The sequence below is a fragment of the Culex pipiens genome, unplaced genomic scaffold, assembly GCF_016801865.2.
Source record: "Culex pipiens pallens isolate TS unplaced genomic scaffold, TS_CPP_V2 Cpp_Un0089, whole genome shotgun sequence".
In the NCBI taxonomy this organism is placed as follows: Eukaryota; Metazoa; Arthropoda; class Insecta; order Diptera; family Culicidae; genus Culex; species Culex pipiens.
In genome coordinates this window covers 17,072-28,240 of record NW_026292906.1, presented here as the reverse complement: position 1 = coordinate 28,240, position 11,169 = coordinate 17,072, and the positions used below count along the sequence as shown (strand labels likewise).

The window sequence follows — 11,169 nt, the reverse complement described above, 5'->3', positions numbered from 1 at the left end:
CCATAAAAAAAAGTTTTTTTTTGTAAGGGCATTTTTTGAATATTTCATCACCGCCATTTTGGATTTAAAATTACTTCAAAGTACACTGAAAATACGCCACCCTTTTTTTCCAAGTGCCCAAACACTTGAATGATTCAATTAAACCGCATCTTAGATCTAATTTGTTTGTGTTTCAATTTCAATCCAATCCATTATTAAATTCAAGTGTTTTGGCGATTGACTTTTTGGTATTTTTTGACACCTTATTTTCATTCGTGTGGCTCAAAAATTTCAAGTGTTTTGCTCATGAATTTGCCCCACTGTGTTGAACTATTCAAAGTGATGAGGAAAACACTTAAAATTGATCTTGTTTTGATTTGAAATGCAGTTTAGCGACAGCTTCATGAGACTTTGCTTTGTTTCCTCATTTGAAAGTTTTGGCCGTCCGGTGTGTTCGTTTTTCGCAGACCGCGTGAGTTCGCTGCCGCCATGTTCCAGTCCAGTAAATTGCCTGCCCGGTTTGTAACCGCGAAGATGAGCATCGCCACAAGACTGCGTCCTCGGGCTTGAGCTCCGTATGGCCAGCGGAAGGGCTTGGTTTCCCGGATTCCCGGATAGCAGCCAACTTTTGTGATAAAGTTCCTTTCCGGACCCATTTGGTGAGTGGGGAGAGAATTTTTGTTGTGGGGTTTTGTTTTGATTTTTGGATGTATTTTGTATGATTCACAGGAAGGATGCGAAAGAACTGCAGATGCCGAACCAGGAAGCGGTGCCAGTGAGAAGCAAGATTCGGATGCAGGGGCCAAGCTATGCGTCATTCGGATGGTCAAGGCACAGTTTGAGTCGATGGAACCACCGCGGTTCCACCAAAGAGAATTCCGCATCAACAAGAAGATTTTCCAGTGGCCTCCATCTCCGCCGGCACCAGTGTTTCACTCGCCGACGCTGAGGAACCTCCCAGGAAGCAGGCACGAAAAAAATTACAGAATTTTTACACACCAAGTTGTTCTTAAAGTTGTTAGAAAATAAAAGCAGCCAAAAAATTTAATTGCGCAACATCTTCTTTATTTAAAAAAAAATCGAAATCCATTTCTTTTACATGCAAACATGCATTGATTATAGAAAGAAAAGCTATTTAAAACCAATAAATATAATATAGTATTTCATGTGACGCAACACGTCAAATTCAAGTGTTTTGCTATTGAAATGACAGTATATTATAATGCCCAAAATTCAAGTGTTTAGCGATTGATATTTGAGTGCTCTGTACAGCAGGGTCAGATCATGTGTAGAACACTTCGATAAGCCGTGGGATTTTTGCTCAGTGTAGTTTAGGGTTATACCAAAGATACCTAATTTAAAAAGATAGACAACTCCCAAAATCTGGGAACAATGCTCAATCATCAAAACCGCAGAGCCATCTGGTGGGCTGACATTCAAGTTGTCGAGCTTTCCAATGCCTGTACACGCACACAATGAAACAAAATATGCGCGCACGCACACAGTCAAACATGGTAGTGATGTGGTTTTTCGTTCATCTCTTTCGCACTGTTTTGACTTCGGTTTTGACCAAATTTTGACAGAGCGAGGAAAACATTCAGCGAAATGGCGAGCAAGTTTTGGAATTTCACAGAGTCTCGGCCCGAAACTTCAAACACGAACAAAAGCGGCGTTCCGAAGATTGGCAATGACGTTTTGGAATTTTGACAGTCTGGAACGCATGAATTACCCCATTATCGGTTTCCCGCACGGGTGAGGTGGATATTGTTGCACATGGCAAAAGTTGGGAATTTTGCAACTTTTTAAATTTATGCTAAATTTCGAAATTTAAACACAAATCTGCAGTAAACTTATTTGAAAATATAATATTGTGAATGCAGACAAAAATCAAATTACGAGCGCATCTCCCAAGGCCACCACTCAACAATCGCGAAAGAATTTAATGGGATCCCGTTTAGAGTGTAGTATTTTTATGTTGTCATCTGTCACGAAAAAAAAACAACCGCATCAAAACAAAGGTGATTTTTGAAACATTTGGAACCGTTTTTCCGGTTGACCAACATGGGCTACGACTACCTGGCGCTGAAGTCGCTGACGCTGCGCTGGTCGGTCGCCGGGTTTAGGAACCAGATTGGGGTGGGCAAGGAGAGTAACATCTACACGGTGGGGGATGAGGAGGGCAATCCGTTGTGCTTGAAGTTGCACCGGTTGGGACGGGTTTGCTTCCGGAACGTGAAGGTGAAGCGGGACTATCACGGGAAGCGGCACAAGATGAGTTGGTTGTATTTGTCGCGGATTTCGGCGACGCGGGAGTATGCGTACATGAAGGCGTTGTACGATCGCGGGTTTCCGGTGCCGCGTCCGGTGGACTTTAACCGGCACTGCGTAATTATGGAGCTGGTTGATGGGTACTGACGAACGTGGCCGAGGTGGGCAATTTTTAAGCAGTTGTACGATGGTTTGATGAACTTGATTGTGCGGTTGGGGAATTGCGGAGTTATTCGCGGAGATTTCAACGAGTTCAACGTGATGATCACGGAGGAGGACCAGCGGCCGATCTTGATCTATTTTCCCCAGATGGTGTCGACGTCGCATCCGAACGCGGAGATGTACTTTGATCGGGACGTGCAGGGCGTTCGGGATCTGTTCCGGAAGAAATTTGGGTATGAAAGTGAAGAACATTCCAAGTTTAGCGATCTGGAGCGGGAGGATGAGCTGGACCGGGAGGTTCTCTGCTCTGGGTACGGATTTACGCAGGAGATGGAGGAGGATCTGCACAAGGAGTATCACCAGGAGGGAGGTACCGAGGAAGGAGGAAACTTATTTACGTACCGAAAATCCAAAAGTCGAGCAACCAAAACAATCCCGAGAAACGTCAAATCAGATCGGCTACACGCTAACAGGTGAATACTCAAATTTAGCTTGACAGAGAGACAGAGAGACTGCGCAACAGATTTTTTTGCGGAACAGATCTGTTGCGCACTTCGGTTTGGTGGAATAAAGACAATAATATAATAATAAGTGAACGCGCCCAGATCAGGTCAGAACAGATTTTGTGAGCCAGTGCTGATTATGCTCTAGTACAGCAGCACCCACTTCGACAGCATAACACAAATACCAACAATAACAGGACATCCAGTGAGTGCCTGGAGTTCAGAGTTGAAATAAGTAGCTTTGGCCAGCAGGAACCGACTAGCGGTTGGTCATTGCTCTGCGAACCGTACTACTGACCAGTTCAGACCTTTTCAGACACAGTTTTTACTACGATTAGTGTTTACAGTCCACTATTTAGCCCGTTCAAATAACTGACCGCGAATAAACCTGACGACTTTAAGAATAAATGTTTTCTGTATAAACCCGCGAGTTCTGATTAATTACGAAAGATACGATTTTGCACGGCACCGGGAATCTGACGCTAGTATGTGCGCAAACATATTTTGGTCCTTCGAGCCGGATCCGTAAGGTTCCGGTTCCCCTGGTGCCTGCAAATCGCTCTAAAAAGGACAGTTCAGTTGTGTTCGGTGTACCTGTGCAAAGAAAAAAAGTGCATCGCGATGGCATCCAAAGTCGGCGCAGAAAATCTCCAGCTGGAATCCACGGAGAAGAAGATTCCGCCATCATCCGCCGCAGTACAGCATGGCGCCGGACTCGCTGTGGCCATCGCGCACTCCAGCTGCTGAAAACCCGTCGCAGAAAACCACTTTCCCGATGATAAACGTTGAAAACTCGCGGAAAACCGTCCCGTTCTGTTGTGTGAAGTGATTTTTGTAAACGTTTCGCATCTGACAGTTCCGTTCTGTCCAGTTAAAGTGCCAAAAACAGTTGCTCAGTTTCAGTTCGGTGGCCAAGCCAAAATCTGCCGTCGGTTTGGCAAAAATCTGCACACGAACCGTCCGCAAGGTGCCGTGAAATTCCGTCAGAAAATCGTGTGCTGAAAATCGGAATGGCGGTCCCACCATTTTATGTCCGACCACGCCGTAAATTCTTCGTCGTGAAAACCGTGCTGCAGAGCAAAATGGTGGTGAACAACGGTGAAATCAGAAAAAGAAATCCGAGCCCATCGCATGCAAGTCGGTGCTCAACTTGCGACGGTGCGAGAAAAAGTCTGCGAAAAAAGTGAGCAACTGTTCAGTGACAGAAGTTCGCGGACCGGACCGAAATCAGCCGATGACGTTTCTCGGTTTGTTTTGATCGCGAATTCGGTGTCGATCGCGAAACAGTTCTGCTGCAGTTCAATGCAGTTTCGGTAGAAAAACATCTCGGCGGTGCTGTTCGGTTCGATTTGGTCGCGAAAAAGTCGGTTCGCGATCGAATTTTGTTTGTGCCGGTGGCAAATCAGTGCGATCCGCGACGGTGTGATTCGGTTACGTCGGCGTTGTGAAACGACGTTGAAGATCGGTTCCGTCGATCGGTCGCACCGAGACGACGAAGATGCAGTTTGTGTGGAGGACTGCGGAAGAATTTTACGGACGAGATGGTCAGTGCAGTGAAGATTAAGTCCGACCGGTGTTGAAGAACTGTTCCGGTCCGGTGCCTGTGATTCTGGCCAGCTAGTGCAACAAATCGTTGCAAGTGAAGTGCTCGCCTTATGAAGAAAAACCGCACACAAACACACACCCGATCGACTGCAGTGTGTTTTTCTGTACACTGCACCCCGTCAGCAGAAAAACACAGGGACGTCGCTAAGGGCGTCCACAGCGGGTGTGAGTGTTCAATCCGGACCGATTTCAGCCGAATCTGCGTGCAGCGATGCACTTTGCGGTGCATATCGCGACAGCTGTTCGGCACAGACGTGTAGCAGGGCATCGGCGAGCTTTGATATGGCAGTATTGGCGATGATGGAGCAGCAGTTCAGTTCGGCGATTACGATCGCTGAAGTTCTACACCAGTTCAGCCAGCGGTGCAGTCGGCGTTTGCGGTTCAACAGCACAGTTTGCCGGCACAGATCCACCAAGTCGCCGCAGACATCAGCATGCCACACGCTGATTGGAGGTTGCCAGCAGCAAAGCTTTTTGGGGCGGCGCGTCGTGATCGGACGGGTCAGACAGCCGTCCCAAAAGCACTCCAAGTTAAGTACCCTTTCCTTAGAGATGCATTCAGTCGCTCAGGCGTTTTACACTGCAGGTTCGCAGAGCTGGCAGCTCATCAGCCAAACATACCAGTTCCGTTCGTCGCGAGTCAGCGAGCGCGCTACGCATCCGACTAACTCAGAGATTCAGCTGCAACGGACACGTCGGCCGCGTGTTAACGACCATCCACCAGGGCCCGGTGGTAACGTCGTCAGCGCACACGGCAATTCAAGCGAAGTCTTCTCCTAGTGCACCGGAGAAAGACATCCGACTACAGACGGCGGCAGTCCGCCGACAGTTCAGCAGAGTTCGTCCAGATCCAGAGCACAGCAACACGATCACGGTCGTGTCGAGCTCGGAGTTCAACCGTCTCCCCGCAGCTGCATCTACAGCAGCTCATCAGACCGGAGGCACAGACCTTGCCTTCGTCAGCTCAGCGAGCAGCCGCTTCATCTGCTCCGCCGTCAGCAACTCTGCGCGTTATTGCAGAGACGAGGATCCAGCCGCAAAGCACTAGGGACGGCGCTGTTTCGATCGGACGGGTCGGAACTGCCGTCCCACCTCAGCCGCCAGTTAAGTACCGTAACATTTCTGTTTTCTTTAAGAAACTTAGCGGCTTTTCCATCAGGTACTCGGCGAGGATCCTCAGCAGCAGCAACAGTGTGCAGTTTACAACTGCTTGCTCATCTGCGAGCCTTTTGCTCAGCGCCATTTCGGCGCTCTCGCTCAAATCCCGTACGGCGGTCGCCAGCCGTGGAAATTCCCAGTCTTCGGTCAGCGCTACTACAGACTCGTTTCAACCCGGCCGGCAGCAGTTAGCCGCGCCAATCACCAGCTGAGCGGTCAGCGATCCACCTCTGGTGAAACCAGTTCGTTCCAGCGGCCAGAGTTCACTGGTGCATCCAGTTCCTGTCGGCTTCCAGTTCATCCAGCTTTCCCATTCCTGACAGTCAGCGTCTTATGGCGCTGAATTCTTTTGCATTGGCCGGTAGCTAAGTCTACCGCTGCCAACTACTGACGTCTCCAAGGAGACAACGTCCCCACATTGTGGACGATCCGGACGGCCACCCTCAGTTGGCCAACTTCAGGACATCAGACCACCTGCCACGACAGGTCGCAGCCTCAGCGATATGAGGTCCAGGCGTTGTCACTGTTTACACAGCGTCCTGGGTACAACAGACAGCTGCAACTCCTCTGAGCGTTCGCGGAGGTTTTGCATTTCAGTGCGTATCAGCTGTACAGCACTGATCAGATCCAGAACGCAAACGTCCTGAAGTCAACAGATCACAGACAAGGAACAGCAGAATTGGACGAAACACGGAAAGCATCAGCAGGAGCAAGAACCGATCGGATCAGCACGGACACGAGCTGCGCATCCAGTGCGGCGTACGGACAGAGCTCGCGGCACACCGGTCGACGAGAAAACGAGCGGAAACTGACTGCACACCCGGTGCAGCGATACGGATTGGCCGACGGATTTACCGACGAAGAGGAACTCACACGGATCATGGTGAGCGGCGCACAGGCCGCAAGTACGACGACGGGATTGTTGACACAGTCCATCAACAGCAGTAAACCGACGGTGGCTCATGAGCCACAACCGACAACGGCGGGCGGCGCACGCAGCGGAGCACGACGGACGACACACCAGTCGTCGACACGTTCAGCAGACTACGGCGGGCGGCACTGAAGCCGCAATCCCGAACATCCGAGCGCGGAGCAGTCTGCAAATGCAGACGACGGAAGCTGCACACCCAGAGTGCAGAAGTAGCAGATCATGGCGAGCGGCAAGACAGCCGCACAGATCAGCGGACCACGGCAAACGGCTGTGGGAATGGCGGGCGGCAAAAATATGCCGCACATACAGCGCTGGATCACCACAACAACAACAGTTCAGCACGACAGCAGATGGTGATCATCAAGAATTCAGCAAGCCAGAAGCTGAAGCGAGGTTCCAGCACAAGGCAATCGGGGATGGCGCTGTTTCGATCGGACGGGTCGGAACTGCCATCCCGACTCTGCCCAGAGTTAAGTACCATACGTTCCAACAGTTTTTCTGGGCATTTACTGGTTCTTCCGTACAGGTGCAGAGCGTTGGAACACTCCGCAGACTTCAAATCAACGGTCGCAGAAGCAGAAGTGCATCCAGCATGATGCATTCAGTCGCAGTACCAGACGATGGCGAACCAGTCGCAGTCGTCACGCACAGCAGCAACAGCGGACAGAGGGCGACGCGATCGTCGTCCACAGTAGCGGTAGCAGTTCACCGAACTCGGTCAAAGAAAAGAAGAAGAATAGTGAAGAACAAAAATAACAACACTGACAAGACTGTTCAGATCAGATCTGTTCAGATTTAGAGTAGACTAATCCATAGGCAATGGTTCAAGAAGGAGTTGTTTTAAAATACTAAGTATTTCAAGGCGGGCGGTATGAACGCGCCCAGATCAGGTCAGAACAGATTTTGTGAGCCAGTGCTGATTATGCTCTAGTACAGCAGCACCCACTTCGACAGCATAACACAAATACCAACAATAACAGGACATCCAGTGAGTGCCTGGAGTTCAGAGTTGAAATAAGTAGCTTTGGCCAGCAGGAACCGACTAGCGGTTGGTCATTGCTCTGCGAACCGTACTACTGACCAGTTCAGACCTTTTCAGACACAGTTTTTACTACGATTAGTGTTTACAGTCCACTATTTAGCCCGTTCAAATAACTGACCGCGAATAAACCTGACGACTTTAAGAATAAATGTTTTCTGTATAAACCCGCGAGTTCTGATTAATTACGAAAGATACGATTTTGCACGGCACCGGGAATCTGACGCTAGTATGTGCGCAAACACGCATGCTGATGTCTGCGGCGACGTGGTGGATCTGTGCCGGCAAACTGTGCTGTTGAACCGCAAACGCCGACTGCACCGCTGACTGAACTGGTGTAGAACTTCAGCGATCGTAATCGCCGAACTGAACTGCTGCTCCATCATCGCCAATACTGCCATATCAAAGCTCGCCGATGCCCTGCTACACGTCTGTGCCGAACAGCTGTCGCGATATGCACCGCAAAGTGCATCGCTGCACGCAGATTCGGCTGAAATCGGTCCGGATTGAACACTCACACCCGCTGTGGACGCCCTTAGCGACGTCCCTGTGTTTTTCTGCTGACGGGGTGCAGTGTACAGCAAAACACACTGCAGTCGATCGGGTGTGTGTTTGTGTGCGGTTTTTCTTCATAAGGCGAGCACTTCACTTGCAACGATTTGTTGCACTAGCTGGCCAGAATCACAGGCACCGGACCGGAACAGTTCTTCAACACCGGTCGGACTTAATCTTCACTGCACTGACCATCTCGTCCGTAAAATTCTTTTGCAGTCGTCACGCACAGCAGCGACAGCGGACAGAGGGCGACACGATCGTCGTCAACAGTAGCGGTAGCAGTTTACCGAACACGGTCGAAGAAGAGAAGAAGAAAAACTGAACAGTAAAAGAACAAAACTAACAGCATAGACAAGACTGTTCAGATCAGATCTGTTCAGATTCAGCAGTAGACTAATCCATAGGCACTGGTTCAAGTAGGAGTTGTATTTAAATACTTAGTATTTCAAGGCGGGCGGTATGAACGCGTCGAAATCAGGACTGAGCAGATTTTGTGAGCCAGTGCAGATTATGCTCTAGTACAGCAGCACCCACTTCGACAGCATAACACAAATACCAACAATAACAGAACATCCAGTGAGTGCCTGGAGTTCAGAGGTCGAATTTAGTAGCTTTGGCCAGCAGGAACCATCTAGCGGTTGGTCATTGCTCTGCAAACCGTACTACTGTCCAGTTCAGACCTTTATCAGACGCAGTATTACTAAGATTAGTGTTTACAGTCCACTATTTAGTCCGTCCAATTACTGACCGCGAATAAAACCTGACGAATAACGAATAAATGTTTTCTGTACAACCCGCGAGTTCTGATTTAAATAGAAAGATCCGATTTTGCATGGCACCGGGATTCTGACGCTAGTATGTGCGCAAACATATTTTGGCACGATGATTTGATTTATTATCTGGCTCAGAGAAGCGATAAAAGCGGTCTAAATTGAAAAAAATTTTTTTTTTCTTTTCTAGAGTTTAACGAACTTTTGTCTGTTTGTAAGTCTTAAAGTTAGTATAGAAATATTTCCAAAAAAAGTAAATTTTTCGGTTCGTCTACACAAAATCTCATGTTTGTAAACAAACGACGCCATTTTGCCAATGTTCTTCGGTAGCTCATATCAGGCCACTGCCGGGGCCCTGGAATTTCATGATTAAGTTAATTATTAATTTTTTATTAATTAAGTAAATTAATTATGAACAAAGGGGCCCTCAAGACGAGTTAATTGATAGGTTTAAAAGCAAAACTATTTTCAGGTGATTCGGTAAGACCGGATTGGCCAACAATCGGACACAGGTCAGACGGGTGTTACGGGAATATTTGTATTTCTTTGAATCCCAAAACATTTGTTTTATTAATAATCTTTTGATTGTGTGCATGTGTTTCAAATACTTGTTTATCTTTTAATTTAAATTAACGAATTTCTCTATTTATTGATCAATACGTATCACTACACAATCGAAAAACAACAACAATGTTCGCTAACTGATTGGTTTGCTTCAAATAAAAATTCAAAACAAAAGGCACTACGCACAGCAAAACACATCCGTCTCGTGCGGTGGCGCGAAAAGCAGTGACAGCAGCAACAAGCTTTTTCGTTTCTTCTCTTCGCTGCGCTGAAACTTTATTTTTTTCTCTCGCTCTCCCACCATCGCTTTAAAGCTTAATGTTTGAATATTTTCCCGTTCGCATCGGAGTGGCGCTAGTGTTTTGATGCCTGAAATTTGACGGAGTTGACGGCATGTGGTTATACATAAGCTCAACAGCCAAAAAAAAGAAGACAAAAAAAATTGTTCGTTATTCGATTATCCGAAGTGAACTTTTGACAAGGCCTTCGGATAATCGAGTCTGGACTGTATTCTGATGTTCAACTAAATACATTTTATTCGAAATGATCAATGTATCAAAACGACGTTGTCGTGCTATCTTGTCGTTCGGTGGAGTCCCGAGTTTTAATTGAAAATGTTTACGGGAGTCGAGCTCGTACTTGTTTCCAACGCGTACTGACCTGAAATCTCTTTGGCCAATTGTCGCACTTCCATTTTCAGGCTGTGTTAAGATAGCACGAGACGTTTTTTTATCGGTTTTTATTGAATATCTCTGGATTGAAATCGAGTTTTGGGTATCTGTGTAGGTCAAAAGATGAGGAATTGTGAGCTGCACGCACAAACTGGCGTTCTTAACTCAATTTGGCCCAACATCGATGTACGACAAGTTAGCACGACAGCGATTATGCTAGATTTGGTTATTAGAAATAAATATGAACTTTGCTCAAGATGTTCTCCTTCTTTACATCATTTGTAACAGTCGGAGTTTTTGTTGGATTCTGTGGAGTCTGTTCTTTTTGCAAGGCAGTTGGAGTAACTAAATTTCAGAATCCGGAGTTCGAATCATTTTACTCCGCAGACTTGGAAAATATTCAAAAGTTGGGATAAAACGCTCGAAAAAAAAACTCGGCATGTTTTGATCCTTCTATTGTGGACATGATACTTCATTGATCGCTGCTTCTCCGAACCTGATAAGGCGGGTATGCCCGTTTGACCGGTTTAGGGAAAGTGGCCATTCGGGAAAATGGTTTTTAGGGGAAGTCGGCATTCGGGGATGTGGCCGTTCGGGGAAATTGATTGTTCGGGGAAATGATTTTCGGGTAAATGACATTTCGAGAAAGTGTCTTTTCGGAGATGTGCCAATCGGGGAAATGTCTTTTCGGGAATTTGGGTTTCGGGGAAATAGATTCCTTTGAACACTTCTCTATCACGGTCAGTATGATGACAAACCATTACTTACTTTTACTTTACTTTTACTGCTCGTACAACCTCCGGGTCATGAGCTGTCTCCAGATGCGTTGCCATCTAACTCGGTCCTGGGCTGCTACTCTACCGCCTAATAACACCTGTTGACCTGTGCCCAATGTTGAAACAGAGGCCGGAGATACCGTCGCCTTGTCGCAGTCCCTTGCGCGATTCGATCGGGTCGGACATCG

The 11,169-nt window shown here is 47.5% G+C and overlaps 1 protein-coding gene across 1 annotated transcript; it reads left to right on the top strand.

Annotated features, from left to right (window-relative positions):
* Positions 1 to 2,001: 2,001 nt before the first annotated feature.
* LOC120430469 (uncharacterized) lies at positions 2,002 to 5,565 on the top strand (the record flags this gene model as incomplete). Its single annotated transcript, XM_039595568.2, is given in 3 exon segments — positions 2,002 to 2,807; positions 4,757 to 5,018; positions 5,068 to 5,565. Coding segments are annotated over 3 exon segments (1,566 nt in total), but the record flags the coding sequence as incomplete, so codon positions are not given.
* Positions 5,566 to 11,169: the final 5,604 nt, after the last annotated feature.